This window comes from Lipotes vexillifer, unplaced genomic scaffold (assembly GCF_000442215.2).
Source record: "Lipotes vexillifer unplaced genomic scaffold, Lipotes_vexillifer_v1.1 scaffold1143, whole genome shotgun sequence".
NCBI lineage: Eukaryota > Metazoa > Chordata > Mammalia > Artiodactyla > Lipotidae > Lipotes > Lipotes vexillifer.
This window is the reverse complement of record NW_006770581.1, coordinates 1,032,708-1,060,101: the sequence shown is the minus strand read 5'-3', so window position 1 is coordinate 1,060,101 and position 27,394 is coordinate 1,032,708. Positions and strand designations below refer to the sequence as shown.

The 27,394-nt window shown below is 39.3% G+C and overlaps 1 protein-coding gene across 1 annotated transcript in view; it reads left to right on the top strand.

Moving 5' to 3' along the window:
- ERCC6 (ERCC excision repair 6, chromatin remodeling factor) overlaps nucleotides 1-27,394 on the top strand; it is a 69,184-nt gene that overhangs the window by 17,350 nt on the left and 24,440 nt on the right. Inside the window, exons 5-7 of the mRNA XM_007446238.1 lie at nucleotides 9,757-9,885; nucleotides 14,969-15,127; nucleotides 22,027-22,162. Of these exons, the coding sequence (XP_007446300.1) occupies nucleotides 9,757-9,885; nucleotides 14,969-15,127; nucleotides 22,027-22,162 (424 nt within the window). The remainder of the gene's footprint in view (nucleotides 1-9,756; nucleotides 9,886-14,968; nucleotides 15,128-22,026; nucleotides 22,163-27,394) is intronic.

The following is a 27,394-nucleotide window of genomic DNA, read 5'->3' as shown; positions in this document are numbered from 1 at the left end:
TTCAGATGCCGAAATGAGTAAAGCTGAGGAGGATAAATGTTGAAAAAAGTCTCTTGGATTTGAAATTTGGAGGCCCTGAGCAAGGGTGGTATCCGTGGGGGAGGGAGGAGGTTGTTATGAGAACTAAGATAGCTGACATTAGTGAATGTTACCACTTGGCAGTGCTTCACTTTATGTGGATCTGTTGGCTTAGTCCTCACAGCGCCCTAGGAGATATAGGAACCTGAGCCGAGAAAGCTGAAGTCATTTGCCCAGGATAGCAGCAAGCGGAGAGCCGGTGGTTTGGGCCAGGAGGGAGTGGTCTGTCAGTGTGGACTGGTGCGGTGGGCTCAGAAAGCATGGCCTCAGTGATCACTTTCTCCCATTGCTTGATGAGGACCAAGCCCACACTTTTGCAGGCCCCATTCCTTTGCTTGAAACGGCGCTGAAGGCCATGCCTCCTAGAACCACAGTCTCAGCTGCTCTGTCTCCATTTTATTGTCTTCACCGAGCCTCTTCCTCTTCCTTTTGCCTAGAGCCAATCCCTTTGCAGTGCGATTGTCCCATGTTTATCCTTCAGTTGCATGTTTGTGCTGCACACGGATTCAGGTCACACTTAGGCAAAGGCCAAATTATTGATACAGTGTAGAGCTTGATTTGCTTGTACCTTTAAAAAAAAAACAAACGCAGATCATTTGATCTCTAAAAATCTGAATTTGGTAAAAATTTAATCTGGGTTTGATCCAGAAACTAAGTATAATTATTTGAAGATTCTTCTTGTCATCAGTTTCTGGGAGTTGATTTCTTTCTCAAGAAATAAACTTGTGTTCTTTTCTTCTTCTAGGACTCTATATTTTAAAGAGAGAAGAAAAAGTTAACTCCCTTAAGGACTTTTCTTAGAGAGCATCCTGGCTTCTTTTAAATGACGAAGCTAAGACACAAATGAAGACTAATTCTGCTCCGTGCTCTGCACACACCTCTCATCCTCAGCTCCAGTGCATAATTGTCTGCATCAGTCTTAATTTACTCTGTGAGATCTGGACTCCTAACTGAGAGTATTTCATCTGCTCAGATGTGCCAATTAAGTCCACCAGATAGACCATAAAAAGGCAGATAAGAAAAGTAAAACACTGAGTATCTCAATTTAGCAAATTAGACTAATCTGTAAGGAATTCTTAGCTGTCTGAAATAGAAAACTTATTGCACTACAGAAATGAAAACTATATTAAATACCCAGCTAGTTGCCTTGAGTATATTTTTAAAAAATCAAATTGTACTCACTGTGCTTCTGTTGTAGAATTTTTTCATGGATATTGCAATAAGCGGAGAATGATCCTGAGATTGAAATATCACTCTATATTAGAAATGATTTAACTGTATGATATGTGACTTTTCCCTCACAATCGCTACAGATCTTGGTGGCTCTTACAAGGTAAAAATGAAAACAGAGCAATAAGGTCAGTTGTAAATTTCAAGCAGCAAAATAAGTGACTTCCTTGAAATTTTGGAGAGGGCATGTTCATTTTATTAATATATAATCTTGGGCTACTAATATTTGATAATTCCCATTAATAGGTATATTTTTGCCTTTTTTTTAGGTTGGTGTAGGCATTTGAGTATAGGCGATACCTCCTCTTATTGCCTTTAGTTTTATCGTGCTTACAGATAACTGCACTTTCTACAAATCGAAGGTGTGTGACACCCTGCCTTAAGCAAGTCTATCATTGCCATTTTTCCAGTAGCATTTGCTCACTTCATATCTCTGTGTCACATTTGTAATTCTCACAGTATTTCAGACTTTCTCATTATTATATTTGTTATGGTGATCTGTGATCAGTGATTTTGACGTTACTGCTATGACTCACTGAAGGCTCAGATGATGGTTAGCGTTTTTTTTGGCTCACCATTTTTTAATTAAGGTATGTACATTGTTCTTTTAGACATAATGCTGTCGCACACTTAATAGACTACAGTATAGTGTAAACATAACTTTTATATGCGCTGAGAAACCACAAAATTCATGTGACTAGCTTTATTGCAATATTTGCTTTGTTGCGGTGGTCTGGAACCGAACCTGTGATATCTCCAAGGTATGCCTGTATATCTGTTTGTCTGGTATTAAGTGTATCTTATGTGTTTGTTCAGCCCAGATTACCTGTAGTCAAAAGAATTACTAAGCTGATTTTACTATTACTTGGAAAAGTTGGCAGGTGTCCAGTGAAGAGTGAGTTTTGACCCACTCTGAACAGTAGCGAGGTGGGGAAGGAATCATATTATTGTACAAAAACGAAGGCTGTCTTTCCTCTCCTCAAACTTTTTTTTTTTTTTTTTTTCGATACGCGGGCCTCTCACTGTTGTGACCTCTCCCGTTGTGGAGCACAGGCTCCGGACGCGCAGACTCAGCGGCCATGGCTCACGGGCCCAGCCGCTCCGTGGCATGTGGGATCTTCCCGGACCGGGGCACAAACTCGCATCCCCTGCATTGGCAGGCGGACTCTCAACCACTGCGCCACCAGGGAAGCCCATCTCCTCAAACTTTTAGCACTGATGTTTTTTGAGACAAATTTGAATTGAAGTTTTATAATTTGATTTGCTCTTGTGCAGTTGTTTTCTTTTCTTTTTTTTTTTTTTTTTGTATAGCATTTCATTTTCATTGTATAGGATTTAAAGAGGTGATTATTGACCTTTTGGCTGGTGCTATGAGCAAAGGGGTGAATTTTGGAAGTTTGAAAATACTTTTTGAGAGGCAAGATTATGCAACAGTTAGGAGCACAGACTCCGGGTTAGAATCTTCACATTGGTGATCTTGAGCAGGCTGCTTTACCTGTCCCCGCCTACCTTTCTTTAACTGTGAAAAAGGGATTAAGAATAGTATCTGTCTCATAGGGTTGTAAGGATTAAATTATTTAATACATGTAAATACTTAAAACAGTGCCCAGCACACAGTGAGCGTCTGTAGCTATTAGTTGTTGTTATTACTTAGAGTTTGTTTTCTGCCTCTAAATTTAAAAAATGTATACATAATATGTATGTATATATAATTTCAAAACACAGGTTGTCCAGAGCTAGCCAGTGTTACTTAAGGAGGTAATATATGGCATAGGGGGTAGAAATCACAGGCCATGGCATCAGAATGCCACAGTCTCCCCTAATAACGATGAGGTCTTGTATATCTCCCCATTTGTATATGGGAATCTTAGCAGTACCTTCTTCAAGGGTGATATGAGGATTACAAAAGGTAAGACATCTAAGATATTTGGCAAATGTCAGACAATCAACAAATATTAGCTACTCTTGTTATTTGCATGCCCACTAGGTAAAACATTTACTACAAAGATTCCATCAAGCCAGTAAGAGGGTCTGTGAAAATCATGAGGAAGAGCTTATATAAATATTGATACGTCTGAAGACGTGATGTTCTTCCAAGGTAAAAAGCACTTTAACAATTGTACGTAATGTGCATAGGCAACTCATTAGCTGTTATAAACTTAGTTTTGTTTGATGTTAGGCTTTTCTTACCTCTAATACATTTTTTATTAGTATGATTAAGGTCCACTTAGTGATAAAATATCTATATGACTATAAGTACATTATCAGTAATTGTTTGGGGAGAAATAAAAAATTTATTTCTCCTTTGAACATACTAGGGGTCACTAGACATCTGCCCAGGGGGCATTCTTCCAACCTCACAGCCTGCTTGTTGGTTCTGAGTGTGGATAGGTCAAGATTACACTTTGGTTCCTCACAATTTTCTCTGTTCTGAGGTCAGTGTTCCAGATGCTTCTCTTGTGCCTTATAAGGCTTAGTTTCCACATTCCTTGCTGTACTAGGTGTGTAGGACATTGTGCCTAGAGTGACCATGATAATCTTGATCTTGGCTGATAGTACAGGTGCAGTAGCATGATGGCCTTCTAGACTTGGGGGCTGCACTTAACTCCTGCCTGCCCAAGATTGCGATTCCAAGTGTTTTGACATTTGTTACTATTTATTCACGTTTAACCTACAATTAACTAAAATTTCTCAATTTTACTTTTTTTGTGTAATCTCCTGCCCATAATTATAAGATAGTATCTGACATGTATGTAGTATTAAAAAAATAGTTTCCAAAGGGTATAGTATACATATTATCTCATTTAGTCCTATAAGGACCTATTATTTGGCTCACTGTGGTCAAGGAGACAAATACAGTGGTGTTAAATAATGTTTCTAAAGTTCGGACCTCCCCTTACTAGTTATGGACCTGCATCTGGTTTTCCCTTCTCAGTGGGTATCTTTAATCTGTGTTTTTTGCTGGGTTCTGCTCTAATGGCTGCCCCTGGAGTCTGAGGGACTATAGGAGTTAGAAAACCTCCCAGTGAATAACACACTCACCTCGTTTTATTTGGTTGCAGCTGTGACTATTATATGTATGGATTAAAGAAAAAGATGAAAGTGGGAACACTAGAAACATTATTTCCTTTCTAGTAATGTAAATATAGGGCTAGTTAAACTTTTTTCCTCTGCTAGAAGATCAAGGCTTTCATAAAAAGTTGAACCTTTTGCTCAGCCTTTCCCACCTGGTCCTTGGGAGGCTTGGACCCAAACTCAGGACTCCTGATTTCTTCCAATCAGCTGGTGTGCAAAAACCAGTCTTGTTGCAAAGTGAATCCCCTGGGAAACCCCCCCAAAACACGCATCAGGGCTTGAAAATAACTTACAAAATTTTTGTCATTCAACGTAGTTAGCTTACCCTCCTCTCCTTTTTTTCCTCCTTATAAAATTCTAAATTAAACACGTGGCTTTGCAGTCACCCTTTGCCAGGCCTCATTCTTGGCAGTGGGCCCAGCCACGTTTAGGCAGTGGCTACAGCTCGGAGTTGTACTTTAAAGTCACATATGTAGAAGGGGTAGGAAATGCAGCAGGAGGCAGGCCCTAAAGGAGGTAGAACGGGACGTTTCTTGAACCCATTTCTGAGGGACCCACTTTGACCGTTTTCAAGCCATGCTTCTCTACCCCTGGTGGCTTCCTCATCCCTAGCCCAATTCAGAACCTCGTTCATTCATTCCCTCAGCAATTATTGAGCGTCTTGTGAGGTGGGCGTTATACTAGTCTCTAAAGATAGAAAAATGACTGAGACAGTCTCTGACCTCAAGTGGCTCCCAGTCTAATGGGGGAGACAGATACGGATTTCAAAAGATGCTAACACTCTGGTAGGTGCTAGCGTTCTAGTGGAGACGTCAGGTGTGCCCAGGTGCCATGGTGCTGGGAAGGCACCTACTTGGAGGATGCAACGCCTAACTGGCCGGTCAGGGACGGCTTCTTCCAGAGGTGCTACTCGGGCAGAGCTCTGAAGGGTCCACAGGTGTGTGGGGGAGAGAGGTTAGGGACAGTACAGGGCATGCACATACACAGAGAGGAGGCTCTGAATTTCAGCACAGTGGCAGCTAGCTGTGTTTTTCTGCCCTGGCATTTTTGAACATCCTTGAAATGCTGGAGATTCTCCTTCGAAAATAAATTAACTTCTCAGGTGTATTCTAAGGGTTCCATTGACCAGGCGTGCCAGTAGGTTACAATTGAAGGACGTATGTTTCTGGTGCAGTTCAGCTGAATGTGCAGCGTTGTTAGCAGTTTGGCCCTGGGTCCGAGTTGCTTCTGACAGATCATTATCGCAGTATCAGCCCCAGGTCCCACAGCCTGGGCTGATTTCTCATTCCTGCATGAGTGTGGCGAAGCCAAGGAGCATTTGCCCTGCCTGCATCTGATTGGAATTGTAAGTTTATGTTTATTACTGGGTTCTCCTCTGAGTAGCTGCCAGCGGAGTCGGCAGTGGGCTGACTACGGCAGTCGCGTGGGGAGTTGGAAACCCTGCCAGAGAACACCAGGCCCGCTTGGTTTTATGTGGCTGCAGCTGTGACTCTTACATGTGTGGCTCTTTTAAAATGAGAGGAAAGGAAACATGAAAAAGTTATTTCTTTTCCAAAAATGTAAATATTGGACTATTTACCCCTCCCCCCACTTTTAAAATCTGTTATCTAGCTTATTTGTCGAAACAACAGAATTTAGACATTTCGAGGCCATTTCAGATTTTTAAGATTTCAGATCACTGGTGTCCAGATCTTAATTTTGACCTGCCCCCAACCAGTTTTAGGTCATTCTGTAGCTATCTTTTTGTTACTGTTGTATTAAACGTGGCCATACTTCCTGACAATTTACTGTTTACAAATCTGTTGTAGAACTTTTAAATTGAGATATTCCAGCAGATACCTTCTGATGACTAGGTGTCTTTACTCACGGTGATCATGCTATTCACAGTCATTTACTGAGCATCCATTTGACAGACTATCATAGTTTTTGTGCAAATATACATGTTCAGGAGTTCTGTCAAGCATTTGTGGTGCGTTGCGTTATCACATGCAGATTGTATTGGACTATACATTGCCTCTGTTTCTTCCTCTGTTAAGTGAACATTATAGTTCACTCGGGGTTGTGTGAGGATTTCATTAAGTATATATGATTATATATAATAACATATTAATTCATTAAGCACCTGTTATATTCTAGGCTCGTGCTAAGTGCTTTATATGTGGCACCTCATTTAATTCTCCCCTAAATCCAGTGAAGGAGATGCTGCTGTTCCCCCGTCTCAGAGTCGAGGAAACTTAGATCCTAAAGAGGTTAAGTTGCTTGCTGAGGGCTAAAGTGCTAATACATGGCAGTAGAATTTGGTTGTAGACTGTCTGAGTCTGAGGGTTTGGGCCTGTGCTCATTGCATATGTCAGACCTGCTTTATTCATCCCCCTTTACCCCTGCTGGCTGGACAGGTCGCTTGGCCTGCCAGGCTGTAGGACCAGCGAGTTAAGCACACTAAAGAGGGCAATTTTAGACCCTGGTAGCATCTGGGATGGGAAAGGCATCTGTTTCTCTCAGAGTTCAGGTGAATCTGGCCCTCCTCCACCCCCGTAGTGTGCCACATGGTACTTCTTGTCGACGCAGCACTTGGTGCTGCCCTGCTTCAGCGTGCGCGGGTTAGATGGTCAGGTCTCTTGGTTGTAAACCACATGAGGAATTACTGCTTTATATACCAGGAGAATCTCTTAGCCTGAACCACACATGCATGTGGTTTTATAACCCTGGTACTCTCTGTCTTTAATATGTGTATATGATTCTACTGGGGCAATTTGTCTTTACAATGATACAAATACTTGTAGGCAATAATGATTTTTCCCCACCACCTTTAGTCATATGTTAGCCAAACTGAATAAACATTTGTCTCTTTTCATCTTTCTTTACAAAGCGGAAGGCGCTGGAATGCAGTCATTTCTGTAGTGGCTTATGTGGTTTCCTAGGTGCTGTGTGTTCTGTGGCGACATGATGCCTGTATGTTTTAGAAGGGAGGGAGGAGGAGGAAGCTGAAAATCTGTTGAAACAGAGTGATGCGGTGGGAAATTTAACAGCCACAAAGACTAACTGGCTAAGTCTAAGGCAATAGCTATCATTTATCAATGAAGGGTAATGTGTAAGATATTTCACGACCTCATTGTGTCAAACTTGTTAAGCCAGGATCTTCTGTTTTCCTTTTTCTTCCTGTACAATTATTTTTGAGTAGTTGTGCAATGAAGTATTCTTAAGTGGCTGTGATAGGTTTTGTGATTTTTCCACAAAATTTGTATTATCCACAAATTTGCTAAAAACAATTATCTTTTAATATGCAGGTGTTGGTTCTGAGCTCTGATAGTAAGAATTTGGGTACTGAGGACTGTCTCATTATCTGAAATTGCCTGCTTGCTAAACTTCAGATAGTGAGAAGCAGGAATTCAGATATATACATTAGGAAAATGTGTATACATCATTTTGGTTTCTGAGTTCCAATGGTAAGGGTTACCTTTATCAGGGTTTCTCAACTTTGACACTATTGATGTTTGAGACCAGATAACATTTTGTTGCGGAGGACTGTCTTGGACATTGTAGGTTGTTTAGCAGCATCCTGGCCTCTACCTGCTAGATGCTAGTAGTGTTTTCCCCTCCCCCCAGCAGTTGTAACAACCAGTTATGTCTGCAGACATTGTCACGTTACCCTGGGGTGGGGTGAGGGGGTTGCCCTTGGAGGATGGCCAGATTGCCCCCTGTTGAGAACGACTGCACTTACCTAAATTTGTAGATAATGTGGAACTCAGAAGAGTAGCAGAGCCTATTATAGCCACTTAAGAGGTATTTCATTTCATCAATTGCATGGTGATTTTAAGGAAGAAAAGTACAAATAAAAGGGAGAAAGAGATCACCTTTAGAAGTTAAGCACAAAAAAGGCCATTAAATTTTTCCCATAAAAAGACTGTCACATATTAAACCTTATGGTTATGTGACAGCTGTTTCCTTAGACTTGGCCATATACTGTCTCTTTCGTTGGCTGTTCTCTGGAAATCACCAGCACTGCTTATTTATAGGTTGTCTTAGTGCCCTGCGTAGCAGTTTCAAATCACCAGCCAATTCTTCCTTTTACTGATCCTCAGCTAGCCCTTCCTTTCCTTACTCTGAAGAGCTGAAGTTTTCAACAAGACCAGAATTTATCAGAGGACGTGCTTTAAAGGTCCTCCAGCATCTAGTGCACGGGGCTGTGTTTGGCCTCTGTGCTGATTTGGTAGTTGGTGCTGGAAAACATACCATTCCTCCAGCTGGGCAGGGTGTGCGGTATTATCCTTCCATGTTCTCCTTTACCTTCCCTCACACTTTCTCTATTACTCCTGCATAGTCAGTGGCAGAGAAATGCCGTCTTACTGTGTTGCTGTTCTCATTCCCTTCCTGTGAGCTTTTTACTTGGAAGGCATTTATCTGTGTTATTGTTTTATTTCATTTCCACCATTTTGTGAAATTCAAAGTGTCAGTTGCATGCATACTGAAAAAAGCCATCCTTTTATTATGGAAGTGACTAGAATAAGAGGCTGTTGACTTTTTTTCCCACTTGTGACCCCAGTGTCCATTATAGTTATATAGGTGCAAAATTAGTCTGGCTAAATGGCTGCACCTTCCCAACAGCCTTGCTGTATCGTTAATGCTTTCAGATCTTTAGACGTTTCTTTTGTTATGCATACATGGCGTCACCCTTCTGAAATATAAATGTTCATCTTATTTCGCATCTGAAAAGCATCATATAACTAAATTTATAACTTAGGTTTTATTTAGTGGACACATTTTTTTCTCAGTGGTATAATTATCAGTACTTTATATTGTTGATGCCTCCCCTTAATTAAGTAATCAGTATGTGAATCTGATTTATAGTAATTTTGACCAAAAATTTGCTTTATGTTCAAGATGTGCTGTTTTATGCTATGACCATCATATCTTTAGCACAGAAATAGTAATTATAAATAAAATTTATTTTTTCTTACATTGTCATTTTGGAGCTGTGATGTTTAGTATCTATAAATTTAGTTATATTGAAATTTTCACTGACTGTTTTCTAGAATTAAGTTCATATATCTTAGGAACTAGCAGAGAAATTTTCCCTTTAGGGTATGCCAGGAGAGGAGCAAGTAGTTTCGATAATGAAATGAGACCCTACAGGAATATTTCTAGAGCAGCTATAATAATTCAAATGAGAATTGAATTGAGGAGGAAGGAAAAGAGAATCAGTTGGTTTTTTTTTTTTTCCTTTGAATATCAGTGTTTTGGGTAATGATGGCAGCAGAAAGCTAGAAGACTGTTCTATTTTGTCTGTTTTTTCCTGTGTATTACTTAGAACTATCTATTTTAACCTGGTTTGGAACCAAAATAATGGAAATATTGTTTTTGTTTTCACTGTAGGAGATGGAATAAACTGAGACTGCAGGACAAAGAGAAGAGTTTGAGGCTTGAAGATGATTCTGAGGAAAGTGATGCCGAATTTGACGAAGGTTTTAAAGTGCCGGGTTTTCTGTTCAAAAAGCTTTTTAAGTATGTGCCATGTGTTCCTTCCTTTACGTCTGTCATCAAGCCATTGTGTACAAATTAATATTTTAGGAACTACATAGTACTTACCTGTGGGCCCTTAAGGTACTTGCAGCAATTTATTGCAAACACAGATACTGTCAAATGAAATTTTAGCCACATGCTGTTCATTAAAATTAGACGGTAATAAATTGACTAAAGTGCGCGTAGGGTATGTTTATAAACTGATGAATCTATGTGGACCTGTCTCAGCAGACTAAAAGCTACACATTTAAAAGCTATCTACATCGAGTTCTTTTTTTGTTGCTGTTCTTAGCAATTTTAAGGGGCCAAACCTCTAACTTCTAAATCAGATTAATTAAGAAGACTTGCTTATTAAAATCAATATTGGGGAGGTTTTTACTTCTATATTGAAATAAAAAACTGTGTAGAGATTATTTTTCTGAGTGTCCTATACTGTACCTAAGGGTATAATACTTTTGAGCTGACCCAGTGTGTATCTAAATATTTCCTGTAGATGTTATTCTGGTATCAAAAGAGAAGATATAGGCAAACACCTTCAGGGTTGAGTTGCTATTTGAAACTGACTATGTTTCATATGTCAAGTAGCCCAGGGTTGCGTATAACCGGATGCCCTGTGATAGATGCGTGCCTATAGCCTACAAGGTCCAGGCGAGTCTCCGTGATGAATGTAAATACTGAGCCACGTTTTCAATCTCAGTCCCCCTGGGATTTACTAAACAAGGTGCTTTAGGAAGGCTTCCTCGATGCATATAGGAAGTTAAAGCATTAAATAGCTTCTTTCTGTCTCTTGTATCATCACTTGGTAGTTGGGTACGGGATGTAAACTTCTTTCTTTGAGATGGTTATGTTTAATCTCCTTCATAGATTCATCTGTCAGCCATGCCCTAAACTTGTGCAAGATGTCTACTTAAAAAGAGCATGCTTTTTATATTTCCTCTCCAAGAGCTTTTATTATAGTTTTAATTTTTCTCCTGGGTTGGAGGGGACCAAGGGAGTGGTTATTTTATCCCCCTAAACATAATAGGAAAGCTGAATCCTAAATGTGTGAACTATCTTGGTTGGGTTGCCGTACTGGACAGAAGAGCTGTAAAGAAGTTCAAACCTGAATCTCTAGTAATTTTTGTAGATGTTTTATAGCCTGGGGAGGTGGCTACTGTGTTTATTGCTTCTCCCAAATGAAAATTTAACTATGGAAAGGTACATAAAGATAATATTTATTGGCAACTCTTTTCATCTTCTCTAAAGTGATTGCTTATTAAGAAACACGCCAAATAGTATCAGTGTTAAACTCGCAAAAGGAATACCCAGATTATAGATTAAATTGGTTTAACAAAGACAGGATACTTCTACGAGTATTAAGTGATTTGGCAAATATCCTCAAGAATCAAGTTGAATGTGCATTTTTGTATAAATGTGGTATTTTCTAGCAAAGGAGTTTCACAGTTAACAGAACCAAACTTGGCTTACTGGGAGTACATAGGATTTAGTGTATTGACTGTTAACCCTATTGTAGTTAACGTAAATGCACGGTTTTTTAAAAAAATTTGTCTTAATTGCACATTCCTGGAAAGTATTTTGTTTTCATTTTTCATCTCTCAAAAACAGGATTTTGAATAGTTCATAAATGTTATGAAACTTCTGTTTCTTTTATTCTGCTACATGAAAAAAAAGTAATAGGATTGGTAGAGTCTCCATTTTTCTTTCATGATTAAGTTTTAGCCAGGCCAATTTAATTTTAAGCTGTAGATCTGTTTTTACTGTACTTACCGCACTCTGTGGAATTAAATTAACAGGGTATATTTGTACGCAAGGGAGTCAGCAGGTACAGTTATCTATTTAAGTGCTGTTTTCTGCAAGGTCATGGTTAACTTTTAAAATTCTGTTTTGAAAGTTTGCCTGGAAAATGTATTTGACTGTGTGATTTAGCAATCAGATGACAAAATTCAGTCTTTCAACTTTACTTTTAGCCACACTAGTAAATGCAATCTTGGGTTAATGTGACAATGACAAGATATACCAATTATCTGTGGTTATTTTGTGATGCTTCAGTTTCATGGGGGAAGCAGAGTACAGTAATTTCTTTACTCTTACACAGTAGTTTGTAAAAATCTTTTAACTTTTCCTAAAGAGTAATTTTTATGTCTTCAAAGGTTCTGAAAACTGAATTCCGTAGCCTGCTTTCATTTAAAGTATGTAATTGTTTTACAGTGTTTATTATTAGGAAATTAAAGCAACAAAGCCTGAGTCAGTTAGTGACACTGCTGGAACCAGAACCCAGACCCCCTAACTCCTCATCCAGTGCTACATGCCTACCAATCAGTGTGCTCGTGCAGCCTGAGGGCCTTCATGGAAAGAGAGAGCCGCTCTTCACCATCTTTATACAATGTCCCCAGCTGTGGTTGGGCATTTCCATGTAGTGATGTGACTTACAGGGCTGCCTGGTAGATATTTTTCCTGAAGTCATTTCTTTAGTGTTGTTCATCGTCTTATACGCACAATCATACACTGTGTGAACGCCCTTGGAAATTACATCTGTAGATGAGGAAACATCTAGCACAGTGTCTCTGCCTCTCGTGGGTCACCTAGAATCCAGATGTCCTAACTCCCTCTGGGATACCATACTGGTCACCAGATTTTATTCCTTTCATGATTTCTCGATTGTCCCTCTCTTGATTCCTTAAGTTGATTGGCCCCAAACAGAGAGAGGGGTTGGACCTGTGTTGGGTGCAGGCAGTGTTGTATAGTGGGAAAACACCGGAATGGCCACTGGGAGATTTTGGCCGCTACTCTGCCCGGAGGAGCTGGTCCCATAATGGTTCTGTACCTCAGTAAAAGGAGGCTGATTGACTGGAATTTAGTGATTCTGAATGTACATCAGTTTTTTTGGGGAGGTTTTTGGACTACATCTTTTTCCATAGCTGAGATTAGTCGAATGTAAGTAGTTCATGACCAACTTTTATTTTTAGATCAGCATTTTTCATTCTCAGCACAACTGACATTTTGGGCTGAATAATTCTTTGTTGTAGGGACTATTCTGTGCATTGTAGGATGTTTAGCAGCATCTCTGGCCTCTACCCACTAGATTACATTTGCACTTTCCCAGTTGTAACAACCAAAAATGTCTCTAGGTATTGTCCAGTGTCCCCTAGGGAGCTAAATACCCTCTTTACCCCCCATTTACCCCCATCCCTGGTTGAGAACTGCTGGTCAAGATTATCTCCAAAGTGGAATCGCTTTGGAATCAGAGGTTCTGGATTTCAGTTCTGACTTGCTCATTTTTTTTCTAGCAGTGTGACCTTTAGCAAGTTACTTAACCTCTCTGTGCCTTCATTTCCTAACTATAAAATGGGCTGATCCTCTTTGTGTGGGCTGGTTGTGAGGTTGTATCCAAACCTCACCTGGCCAGGTGCCTCCCCAGCAGTAGGCCCCTTAAATGGTTGGTAGCCTTTATCTTCTGATTATATACCACATGTTAAATAGAATTTGTCCTTCATCCCAAATTAAATGATCTTTTATCCATAGTAAACTTCACTGTGTTTGGATTTTAAATCCTCTCGTCCAGGGTACATATTGAGCGTGTATATTATAATTAGCAAACTTAAGCAGCAAAATTCTCATTCAAAGTTTTCCTTGTATGATAGATAATAATGGCAACAGCTAGAGTCAAACTTTTGGAATTGATTTGCAGAATACTGGGGGAAAGTTAATTATGACATACTAGGAGAAGAGTAAATAAAACTAGTTTAACAGGGACTGAAATCCACAATGAGATTTTAGGTAGACATATCACATACCAAAGAGTAAAAAACATTTGGGCAGTAAAACAGCAACAAAACCACCTTCTTTTAAGGTGGGCAGCTCACTAGCCTTGGTATTTTCTTTCAAAAAAAAAAAATTCTTTACCTTTCATTTTTTTTTTTTTTTTTGCGGTACGCGGGCCTCTCACTGTTGTGGCCTCTCCCGTTGCGGAGCACAGGCTCAGCGGCCACGGCTCACGGGCCCAGCCGCTCCGCAGCATGTGGGATCTTCCCGGACCGGGGCACGAACCAGTGTCCCCTGCATCGGCAGGCGGACTCTCAACCACTGCGCCACCAGGGAAGCCCATCATTGTCTTTTAAGTGTTTTTTGCTTTAGATTTTTTTTACGTGGCATATAATTTTCATACCATTCCATAGTGTTAAATCTTTCACTCTCAAAAATGCTTTTTGCATTATTCCTTTTTTAACTTCATTTTTAGATTATTGAATTAGACATACCATTGATGGAGAAGGGCAAATACCAACTCTTTTTTTGTTTTTAAAGGGGAATATATTATTGCTCTTTGACCTGTACTCCTTATTTAAGATTTTAATAGCTCTGACCTTTTTGTATCTATGATAAAGTCCCTGAATCAAGTTCTACTTTAAAATATTAAAAGACCTTTTGTATTGTTGAGTCTTTAAACTGTTTTTTTTTTTTGCATCTGCTAGTAATATGACAGAATCATATGTACTAATTTTGTGAGTAGCCCTGTTATTCAGACTTGTTTATGGCCTTAAAATTTAATTTAATTTTTCCTATACAAAGGTAATGATTACCAAGTGACTTTTCAACAGTGTATACTGTAAATTGTAGTGTTCTCTGTCCTGCTTTTTGAAGCTGTTCAGACGGAAAAAGTAAATGTTAATGCATCTTTTCATAGAAAAATTATTGGAACTTTGTATAACTAAAAATATTTGCAGTTTTTTCCAGAAGGATATTGAATAAAAGATAATAAGTTTATGCTTGTTTACCAAGCTATTTCTAATGTTGAAAAAGAAATGAAATAGTCCCTAATTACCCTATCTATCAGTTTAATTAGAAATGTGTTAATGTTCTGTAAAGAAAAATTTGTGATTTTTATGCCTAGGTAATCAAAAATGTATGACCTTATAAATATAATACTCATGTAAAACACACATCCGGCATGTTTCTCTGACTGGTACTAGAACCTCGCTAAATGATTAATTCATGAGTACTTTCTGTTATGATCTGTATTATCCACCATTTGCCATTTTCTTTTTCTTGTTGGTGTTTGTTGTTGTAGGTACCAGCAGACAGGTGTTAGGTGGCTGTGGGAATTGCACTGCCAGCAGGCAGGAGGAATTCTGGGAGACGAAATGGGATTGGGCAAGACCATCCAGATAATTGCCTTCTTGGCAGGTCTGAGCTACAGCAAGATCAGGACTCGTGGTTCAAATTACAGGCAAGTGCTCCTCTGCAGACTGTCAGTCTGTGGAGCTCAATTAATATTTCATCAGATGTATTGCTGTGGAGGAGGGTCTTGTGAATTATTGATGACATTTCAATTACAATATTCCTTTAATTCTTTTAGTGGGGGACATCAAAGGAAAATTTTTACGAGACAATGGAGCTGTAGGGCAGGAGAAATTAAACATGTAACACTTTTAATGAATTCCAGGCATTGATGCTTCATTTTGCAGATGAGCCCCACTAGATATTTTGGGTCAATACAGTGTCTAAGGTTAGCTTCTACAAATGGATTGTTTACAAACTCAGTTATGTTAATATCAGTCGTTTACACAATATGGAATTTTAAATTAGACATAATACCTTTAGTTCCACTTATTAAATTTTACATTAAAATATTTGTTCTGGCAGGAGACCGGGTGAGCATTACAGTAAGTACAAAGTCTATTCATGGGGAAAGTTGAAGCTTTGGAGAATTTCCTTTATAATCAATTACGCGTGATAGCTTTTATAGATAGTGCTTTTTTTTTTTTTTCCTAATGAAGCTACGTATTTGCTCACTGTGCTTTCTACTTCCTCTCCTAGTCTTTAATAATTTTATATAAATTCTAAAGCCAAAGCCTAAGTGACTGTAAAATGATACAAAAATATTTTTAGGTTGTAATCTTTATCCTCTTTAGGAATTTAAATAAACGATTAAAACTAATATTCTGAAAGAATAAGCATTTAAACTACGTTTGTTCTGTGTGGAAGGACTGAAATAGTTTATCTTGAAATCCAGTGAGCTTTTCCGTATTTAAGCTGTAGATTGACTTTTTATGTCAATCAGTATTGGTAAAAATAATGCTAGGTAAATTATGTGGAATCTTTCATCTTGAGCCCAGGTGATCCAAGATCTCCTTGGATTCCAACAGGCTGACCTGATGAGTACCAGCAAGATACTTACCAGGTGCTTGTGTCCTGGAAACCTCAGGCACTCACAAGATGTGATTTGGAGATCCCTTTAAAAGAGTGTCAGTGTGCCTGAAGGCAGCAACAGCAGAGAGTTACTGCCCCACACGCTGGTTCATTGTCAGAAATGTTTGCGAGAGAGCCAGATACGAACCATAAACTATGGAGTAAAGAACTTTTTAAAAAACCTTCAAAGTCTATTGCTTTGCTTTTATTCCTTACTCTTTTCATTAATTTAGCAGATCCACACTTATCAGGAGCAGTACTGAAGTTTTAGAATATTTTAGAAATACTCATATAGCTGTAGGAAGGGAAAAATGTATTTGGAGATTTTTAAATACTAAATGTTCCGTTGTTATTAGAAGGAAGTTGTGTTGAAGCAAGAGTTTTTTCTTCAGTTATTGGAATTCTATTACATTTCATGTGAAAACATTCCATCCCAGTGGAAAAGTCAGAGTTGAAAATGGGCATTTAGGGTTTTCTTATCTATGTATGTCATTAGTTCACCACTTAAAAAATGCTTTCTCTGTTCTAAGTAAGCTCTTTGGTCGGCTTGGCTCTGCACCTCTTGTTCTATTTTGTTTTGTTTTTGTTTCTGTTAACTAGAATGCCCTAAGCTGCCCTAGTTTCTAAGACTGTCTTTCTTTCCTTAAATGATTTCTGGGATTTTCTTATCTCCTATCTCTTTTCTTCCCTTCCCGTTACCATGAAACTTGTGTGGAGTCTAATATGCTGGGCCTAGGAAACCTAAAGTCATCCCTGCAGTGTAGTTTTGGTCAAAAAATTAAAACGTGCTCTCTGGAGTGATGACAATCCTACTAGGAGTGAAGTGAGGGCTAATAATGAGCAGCAGCTGTAATCAATTAACTATCAATGCGCATCTCCTCTTTTCCATAATGAAATAGTGTGGCATGTTGGATTATAGCCCAGATCGTCTTTATTAGAATAGTATTGGTAGAAATGGCTTCCCAGAATGCAGTTATATATCAGCCAGACAACTGAGCTCTTTATGAATAGAGGTGTACGGAGGAGCTTGGTCCCTTCCACGTGCATGTGCCAGAGCAAATTGTATGACATTTTTCTCACAATTTCGTAATATGTCCTCCTCTGAAACTAGACGAACTTGGAGTCCTCCTCTGTGTTTATGTCCTAAAGAAAAATAGCCAGATGCATAGTCAGACGAAGTTCTGCATGAGCCAGCATTGCTTCATGGGCTATGTACATTTCCTCTGAACTCTTGCAAGCTGTAGATTGTGGGGCCCTTATTTGAGATGGTCTTAGTGTTGTAATTTTAAGGTAAACGATCCCTGAAACCATGGAAGTCTCTGGGATACCAGGAAGGAATTTCCTGGTAAAAGAAGTTTTTAATTTTTATTTCTTTAATGTGTTTTTTATGTGTGTTTTTAAAAAAGAGGGAAAAGCATATTTACATTTACATGTGGTTAATAAACATCTATACTAGTTGTTGTGTTCCCGGTTCATATTGTATACACTACCTTCTTTTCACTTTGCCATTCATATTATAATGATAGAACCCCTGAATTTTGTGATGGAGAGGAAATAAATTATTTACCTTTCAAACTTCAGTTAATACTTTGAAGTCTTGGATATCATTTAGGAAATTCCTAGTTACAAATAAATGGCCTGAAAAAGTTAATAAACTTTCAAAGGTAAATGTTTTTACTTTGTAATTCCTGGTAAGTTCAAGGCTATGAATGGCAGATTTCCATCCTGCAGGTTGAAATATTTGACCATGGAGCCATTGGCTTGTCGTAAACTCATTAGGTAATCAGTGATAATCAGAGATGAAAAGAATTGTAGCCAGTTTGGTAATTGATGCTAATCACTCTAGTACATTTAGCCATTTCTTACACTCATCTCACGGGATTGAGGGTTGGGGAAGGGTGGTGCAGTTGAAGTGACTGTTAATGGGTTTGATTGCCCCTTCTGTGGTTCAGGGACATCTAGGTCTGCTCCTAGATTCCCACTCTGTGTGAAAACCTCTGCAATCTTCTAATAGAGTGCAGAAATTAAAGGGCATAATAATGCCAGTTAGATGTTCAGCCAGAATAAAATATTGGCCTTAAATGACATTGTGGCAGTTGGCAGAGAGTGTGTTATAAAAAGAGCACAAATACTATATAACCAACAAAAGCATATGTACCTATTTATGTTTATTTGAAAGTGAATTTGTTTTTAAATATTTTAGATAGGTTTTGATTCGTTGTTTCCTAATCCCTGCTAAGTGCATATTGATGATAACTCTCTTTAATTCCCCTTGGAGGATATAAAGAAGTTGGTGCATTTAATCCTTTTAGAAAGGAATATTGTCAAGGAAGGGGCCAGGGCAGAGTCATGCTCTCCCCAGGGAGTTTGAAGGGGCTCTTGCATGGGCCCTGCCCTTGGGGAGGGGCAGAGCATGGCTTGGGAATTCTTCAGGAAGTGTCAGCGCCTGGCTTCTTGCAATCTGAGCCCATACTGTGGAGCAGAGGGGGCAGGGGCAGTGACTGTAGCTGGAGGTTGTTAGGATTTAGAGTGGGTGGAGGCATTTTGTTACATTGGAGTATTATAAGGGTAAGCCTCATTTAGGCTGTGGCTTATTTTTCTACTAGAACTACAAGGTATTTTTCAGTTGTGCAGATTATTTTTAATATTTCAAGTACTGTGTGATTTACTCTAGTTTACAAAAAAATTTAAGTTCAGGAATCATTTATTGAACCGTAACAAGAAAATAAAAATCACTCAGGATCCCCTAACTCAGAAATAATCTCTTTTAACGTTTCAATACAATTTATTCCAACCTTTAAAAAACGTTTTCACTTAATAAAGCCAGTATTTATTCATCACCTCCTGTGGTCTAGACATTGAGATCATTTGAAGAAGCGGCTGTCCCTGTACCCCGAAGGACCTTGGGAAGGATCTAGCAGACAATTACAGTAAGGGTGATATGCGTTATGACAGGGTTAATGTGGGGTCCTAACTAGTGTGGACGCACCAGGGAAGGGTCCTTGACCTACCTGGAGGGAAAGGGACGGGAAGGGAAGAAGCTGCGGGCTGATGGACAGGTGGCTATAGGAGAAGAGGGCAAGAAGGGACAAGGTGAAGGCTGAGAGGTCAGAGGAGTGTGCACTTTGTAGGAACTGAACACGGTGCTGGTGGGGGAGTGCTGAACCAGCGGGCCAGTGTCGGGGTAGGGGCCCTGAGAGAGGAGAGGCTGAAGAGGTGGGCCGAGGTCAGATCCTCCTGGTCTCATATGCCAGGGTGAGGTGTTTGTACTGTTTCGAGAGCAGGGGACAAACAGGAAAAGGGTCTTAAGCAAAGGGATGAGGTGTTCAGATTTTGCTTTCTTGAAATGATCGTCCTAGAAAGTGCAGTAACCCAGGTAAGAGATGATAGTGGCCAGAAGTGGAGTGTTAACAGTGTAGATAGAGAGACAGGGTAACTTTGAGAGGGATTTAGGAGGTAGATGTGACATGAACTCAGTACAGGTTGGATACAGTGGAGAACAGCAGAGGGGCAGAGGCCCGGATTTCCAATTGGGGTACCTGGAGAATGGGTGACAGTTCTTTCCATTGGATTAGGAAACATGGTAGGAGGGCCAGGTGGGGAGAGGATGATGTGTGGTGCTGTGGGGACATCTGAGTGGAGAGATCAGCCGGCAGTTGGACATCCAGGCATATGGTACTTTGGAGTTCAGGAAGGAGATTGGGGTTGGAGACCTAGATGTGCATCATCAGTGCAGAGACAGTAATTGAGACTGGGAGTTAATGAGATAGCATGGGGAAAGTGTGTGCAGTGGATCTAGCTTCAGATATTCAGTATCCTCATTGGGCAGAAAAAGGTAGGGGGTGGGGAATGACAGTTTAAAAGGCGCCAGTGACTCTGCTCCAGGATGAGTGAGAAGGTAGGCCATGTGGGGCTCCAGTTTCCTCTGTCAGTCTTGGCTCCCAGTTGCCTCTGGTGGTATGAGCTGAGTGTGAGTCTAGTGTTGAAGAGATTCCCATAGTTAGTTTGACTTTGCTTAGTTTTCATTTCATTGATACCCATCTCCCAGCAGGACTGAGGATGAAGCAACTCCAGTAGTAGGAACATTGGTGTAGCGGGGGTATGGGCTCAGACAAGAAAAGGGACACCTGTTCTGTGGTAACAGGAGGGAAGGAAGGCAGGATGGTACTGATTCAGTCAGGTGCCTATGGTGTACAGTGGATCAGGATATTTTGACTTCAGGTAAAAAAATCTTGGCCTCAGATTGGGTTAAATGTTCACATACCTACAGAGGGGGTAGGTTGTAGACACAGCATGATCAGAAGCAGCCCAATGGTGTCATCAGGGGCCCGGGTTCTCCTGATGCCAGTTCTTCTTGTGGTCATAAGATCTCCTTGCACTGTATTTCCTTGTTCACATGCAGCAGGAGAGACCAAGAGAGGAAACTCTCCCCGACCTAGAGTGTAAGTCCTTCCTTAACCGTGAGCAAGCCAGTCTTCCCACGCCCCTCAGTGGACAGGTGACTGTCGCCAGGGGAACACTGTGTGCCGACAGACAAGCTATGGTTCTGGCTTCTCCCCTCTTCGCCATAGCCAGACAGTGATCAGAGTCCCATCGAGTACATATCTGGGAAGGAAGAGGGGATACCTGCACAAAATTGTGGTTCTGTTCGGAAGGAGAGGGGGGATGTGGATGTTGAGAGAGGGGGCCATGACCAGTTTACTGGCTACCTATGTGTAAGTGAATTGGGGTGATTCCATAAGTAATTTGGTTTTTTAAAAGACTCACGAGCATCTTCCAGATTTTAAATATTCTTCAAAGATGATTTTAATGGTTATATTATATTCCATCTTATTTAACAAACCCTAATAGTATTTACTGTGTTCTGTTCTAAGCACTTTATAGATGTTGATTTAATCTTCATATAAATGGTATGATCACTACTGTTAGTATTTTAAGATGAAAAGCTGAGATTCCGTTAGTGTGTGCAGAGCTGGGATTCAGACCCAGGCAGTGCTCCTAATCACCAGCCTGTAGTGCTGTAGTAAAGATGGTTTATTCAGCCCTTCTCTTATTTACAGACGTTCAGGCAGTGCCCACTTTTTCCACAGTATAAATAATGCTACAGTATGTATCGCAGTACACAAATGTTTGTCTTGGGATCGCTTGGTCAACATGCGACTCTTGTTAAAGCTCTTGCCACGTAGTGCTCAGCTGCTTTACACAAGAACTGAGCAGCTTGCCTTCCGTTGGCCTGGGCTTTCTGGGAGAAACGGTCACTGTGATGCTCACCCACTTGTTTTTTATCACGTGGAGAAGAGAGCAGCACCATGTAGGGGAAGAGCAGGCTGCAGCGATCAGAAGACCGGCTTGAGGCATTGCTCCATCTCCTGGTAACCATGGGGCCTCGGGCACAGCAGCCTTCAGCGGCCCCGAACACCGCAGGATTTCTGTCCTGCTTGCTTCCCGAGGCTGTGAGATTGATTGAAATCTTGTGCGTGAAAACTCTTGGTAGACTATAAAGCTTCAGACCAATTGAAGACACTCTTATGTTCACTTAGGTTAAGATATACTGTACAATGCCATAATCTGGAAGAAGAGAGAAAAGTATTTTTGTTAGGTAATTTTTGTTTGATTTTTTTTTTTTTTTTTTTTTTTTTTTTTTTTTTTTTTTTTTTTTACTTTACTATAGACATTATCTTTTGATGTGTAGTAGCTGGTGTTTCCTCTTAATACCTGCACTCACTAACTGATAAATGGGGTTGTAGGGATTTCACTTGGTGGGTTTTATCCTCAATAGCCTTTTCTTTAAAGAAAATATCAGTAAATTTCCAAAGCTAGGATTTTCTTTTTGGAGCTGTTAAGGTTTTGTTTGTTCTTTTTCTGTTTTTTGGCAGTTGATCATCCATATTGCTGTCCTTCATGGTTGTCTTTTCTTCTTGGACATTTTGGGTGCAGGTTCGAGGGGTTGGGTCCGACTATAATTGTCTGTCCGACGACAGTGATGCATCAGTGGGTGAAGGAATTTCACACGTGGTGGCCTCCATTCAGAGTGGCAGTTCTGCACGAAACTGGGTCCTTTACCCACAAAAAGGTAACATTACAGTGTACTTCAGGATCTTTTTGCTTGTTTTAAAGCCTCTATTTTACATAATTGTTTTTGCTTTGATCCATTTATTTATTAAGTGTATGTTCCTGTGTTTCTTTCTTGCGTTTAAACTTATTGTTATTGATTTAATTTAGAGCTCTGTATTTTTAAAATAATTATGAATGCAGGTTTGTCATTCTAACAGTCCATGGTGGTGACATGTTCTTGTCCCATGAAACACAAGCCTGATACCCTGAGTGGGACCAGAAATCAGGGGGCTTATGCAGCAGTTAACTGGCTGGGTTTGGGGCATTAGAGGCTTTAAACAGTTTTAGGAAAAGTAGGTACAAAATGTAATAAAATAACTCTTAATTGATAAATGAATTTGTTAACATGCTTTTAAAATGTGTTTTAAATGAACAAAAGAACAGCCTGCCATTTTGTAATTTGTACTGTTGCCTTTTAGTTAAGTTGTTTTTTGTTCTCTGAATCGTTGATTACCATTTAAGTCTAATCACTGTTCTTTGAAAGTTGCATTTTCTCACTTGTAGTTTTACCCGCACATTATCAAAAAGGTTTATCATCTCTTCTCCTCTGGGTAGCATAGATAGGGTGTATTATGCTTTTTTAATTCTCTTGTCTGTCTACCATCTAGACTGTAAGCTCTGCAGTGTGGAGACTATGTCTTCATCATTATCGTATCCCAAGGGCCCTATAGACAATAGATAATAATTACACATTTTCACTGTGGGTTTGCAGGTTTGCTCTGTAGACAAGAAGTGGCAGTTTGTTATGAGTTCTTTCTATCCTGAGTCTCACAGCTCTCGAGTGAGGTCTCTGTGCCCCCATGAAAGCAGTGCCAGCTGAGAGAGCTGTTGAATGTTTGCCTCGCTCAGTTAAAACGTACGAGCCACTAAACTCCAGTGTCTTTATAATTCTGCCAGTACCCCCTTTCCTCCAAATTCCCATTTTGTTCATGGTCATGAGTAAGCAGAACTTTTGATAAAAGTGAATCAGGAGTATCTATAATTTGGTAGCTCAACTTTGGTGAGATGGAATCTTGCTTTTACTAGCTGTTGTTAAAAACAGCATACTTTATCATTTTAAATGATAAATAGAAAACAAATGAGTTGAAATAATTAATGAAGTGGGATAAACGCCACAATCAAAACAAAAAACAAAAGTGATTTTTTTTTCAGCAGCATGAAAATAACAGCTTAGATTGTTTTTCTAGTCAAACTAAATTGTTGTAACTATCCTGTCATCCTTCTTGTAAAACATTTTTGATTCCTTTTTTCACTTCCATTGTCTATTGACATTTCTTAATATTTTGTATTGCAAAGTCTTGTACTAGGATTCATTAGTTGATGAATGTCTTTAAAAGGCAAATTTTTCACATGTTCCTCCTTATCCTTTTATTTCTTTTGTGCTTTTTCTTTTACACCTTTACCATATCATGGCTCACTTGAGTCTCTTCTGTTATTATAGCCTGAAGAGCAACCTTCATGTAAATGAAATACATTGACTCATGAATGAAAATAGAATTGACATTGGTCAGTGTCTCTGTTGGTGAGATTTGCTTCCTTAACTTGCTTAGAGAGCAAACAATTATTTCACTTTTGTTTACAGTGATTTGCACCTTCTGAGGTGTCTGGTTATGCACAGACACATGCATATATATGATTGTTCATAATTTTTTTTAGTACTTAATGGTTTACCAAGAACTTTAACTTGAAGTTTCTTACTTAACTTTTGAGGAAAAGCAGTAGACTTGTGTTTTTACTCTGACCCTTAACTCTTTGGACAGTTCCTTTTTCATTATAAAGTATCTCAGATCTCTAAAGATGTAAGCTGTTATGCAAAAGATCGAAAAGATGTTCTTTTGCATCTTTCAAACCATACTACTTAAAAACACGATCCGTTTATTATTAATATTAATATCAGTTTATTATTTGTGATGATGACGTATTGAAAATGTGTTAATTCCTCTGCACAGGCCTTGTTATAACACTTCCAAGATCAGAACTCTGGCTTCCGGATTAAAAGACTGAGTGGCATTTGATCCCTTTGCTCCTTCCTTCTGTATTTGTGTGTACAGATCTTTGTTACCACTCCACGCACACCTGTTGGCTTATAGGTGTGTGTTAGATTGCAACAGAGTTTACATTTCTTAATCACATTTCAAATATTCTGTCAGTGCTGGTGTGTCCTTTAAGCCAGCACCTAATGTCTAACTTCCTTTCCATCCTTATAGGCTGACATTTCTTTTTTCCACGGGGGAACTTTCTGTGCGCACCAGCTGTCCTGTCTAAATGTATTGATAATAGCAGCACTCTGGTGTAGGGTTATTCAGTGCTGGAGAAAATAGAGAAGAGAATTTCTCTTTGGAAAACTTAAAAAAGTAATAATGCCAGAATTATTCTGCTTATCATTCAAGTAGATTATTTTTATTTTTCTAATGATTTGTTGTAGCTGGTAAGATGTAAAACTTTGAAATTTTGGAAGTTTTTCATTTAGAGAAGAGCTATCAAATGATCAAACAATTTCTAAATGGAGATCATCTATCATTTTTCTTCCCTAAGTTGCCTTTTAGCTTCCCACCTCTCTCACCAGGTGATCCTATATTATCTTTGTTAATATTCTCTTTGGTTGACAGCATAATTTTGAATTATCAAATGCACACCCAGCAACCTTGCAAAATAATATGTGGCTAGTATTTTCAACCAGATGATCAAATCAGATAAAGACATTTTCAGGCTCTGAATCTCCTTTAATGGTCAGTCGAAATCTCATTTACTAGGAATCTAAGATTATCCTTTTCTCATGTTTTATGATCCCTTTTTTCTAATGGAGAGAAGCTTGATATGCAAGTTGATTAATATTTATTTGTTGAATAACTATAAACGTAACATTGCAGGTATTTGATGCTATTAGGACTCCAAAAAATGGATATGATGTTTTTAACTGATCTTGAAAAGCTAACCATTTTCTTGGGGAAAGAAAACATATGAAAAGATAATAAAAGAAGGCAGTTTTGTAATTCTTATCCCGTAACTCACAGCAGGGGGTGGCAACTTTAGCACTGTGTTGTAAAGTTTATTTAATTATTAAGGACCCTTTTTTCAATTTGTTGGAAGATGTGTAATGAGAAGTTTCTTGCTTATATTCTGAAACAGTTGTCACTTTGTAGGTCTCCCACCTTTCCCTGCCTTGTAGGATATAGTAATTCTGTGGAATAGTTTTGATAATTCAAAGAGATTATCATTTTGATCCATTCATGGTATTTAGAGGCATAGGATTAGGAAATGTGACAATGGCATAAAGGCATAGATTTTATAATTACCAAACCAGGGTTGGCATCTTGGATCTGCCATCTTATAGCTTTGTGACCTGGTGCAAGCCACTTAGCTTTTCTGAGCCTAGTTTGATCTCCTGAAAATGGGTAATTTTTGGTAATTTTTTGAGGAGTTGTTGGGTTAATATGTGTGCACAATAAACTTAGTATGGTCCCTAGCATACAGTGTCTACTCAGGCAATTCCTACAATTAGAAACGAACAATATGGTAGACATCTTCATCTCAGTACTTGAGAAAAGATCCTCTGACATTTCTGATTGATTCAATATAAATACATTCGAGATAGAAGGTTCAGACCTGCTTTATCAAAAATATTCATAGTCATTCACGTCTAGACCGTTCTCCATGTTCGAGATAGAAGGTTCAAACCTGCTTTATCAAAAATATTCATAGTCATTCACGTCTAGACCTTTCTCCTTCTAGTGTCTAGATTCATTGGCCCCAAAATGATACAGTGTTAAAATTCTTTTTGGGAAATGCAAGGTATGACTAAAGAACAGACCACAGGAAAACATGGCCATCTGATGCAACTACCATCACATGTTCTTTAAAAAGGCCCGTTTTCTGAAACACTAGCATAAAAAGACTTGGCTTTTTAAAAATCTGGAAGGGAGACAAGTAAAAACTTAACAAATAGAAGTAGAAAAGGGCCACATGGTCCCTCAAGCATCCTGAATATTTCAGACCCACTCCAGGTACACAAATTACAACACAATGTGATGTAGTGCCCATTAACTTTCGAGACGGTGTATACACCTGGTACAAGAAATGATAGATGCTATGCTTGGTCTTTGAGGGATATTGTAAAATTATGTTGCTGGAGCCCTTTTTTCTTCATTGTCAGCACAAATCCTTGTTTATTAAAGATTTAGCTTGAAGGAAATTTTAATTAATTACAGGTGCAGTAAATCCTGCCTGGGAAGCTGCCGCGCTGTGTTTACCGTGAATGGCCTTCATGTGCCTGTGCTCCACTCTGCTCTCCCCGCTGCCTGACAGTGTGATTTATGGCTGTTGTTTTCTACCAGTCCACTGTTTGCCCTCTAGGAGGGATTGGTCTCCTGAGCCTCCATAATAACAGCAGCACTTTCACAGACATCTTTTAATGACAACAGCACTGCATTCAGTAAGTCAGGCTAATTGCAGATGTACCCTATTAATTGCAAAAACTAGGAGAGGTTACATATTTTACAAGCTTTTAATTTGAAACCGCCCGAGATGATTTGTCTTAAGTGTTTGGATAGAGACGTCCATAATATTCAACAATTCACCATTATTGAAACTCCGGTCTAGGCAGTTAACAGAATTCTGAGATTGAATCAGGTAAAAACAAATAGTCTTAGATGTGTTTTTACCCAGTGGCTGTTAAGTGGAGGTTATGTTTTCAATGTGGACATTAAAAAAATTTCTCACTCTTTTTATAAAAGCATCTTTGATTCTTATCATCATACATCTTTTTGAATATGGTAGAAATTTTGTATTTCTATAGTTAACGTTACAGAATTTTCCAAATAAACTTCAATTCTTAGACGTGTCAAAGAAGCTAAACATCACTCTGGTGGTATGTATTTGAGAGGCATGGCATCTCGTTTGTTTAACTGTGGTAAAGTGATGTCCGAAATCCGGTTCAGGGTGGTGTTCCTTGGAGGGTAGTGGAATGACTGTGGTGAGTCACTGCATCTAGCAGTTAGGAGTTCCAGGGTCATGAGCAAGTAGATCCACATGGGCAGGGTTTGGCTGTGATCCAGCGGACAGTTTATAAATGTGAGTGGTAATTTCACTTCTGCTGTATTTCAGGCCCCAAACAGTTGTCGTTGTTTTACTCTCCCATTTCTCTCTGGGCACATAGCTCTGTGCCTGGAGTAGCACAGGGCACGGGGCATTC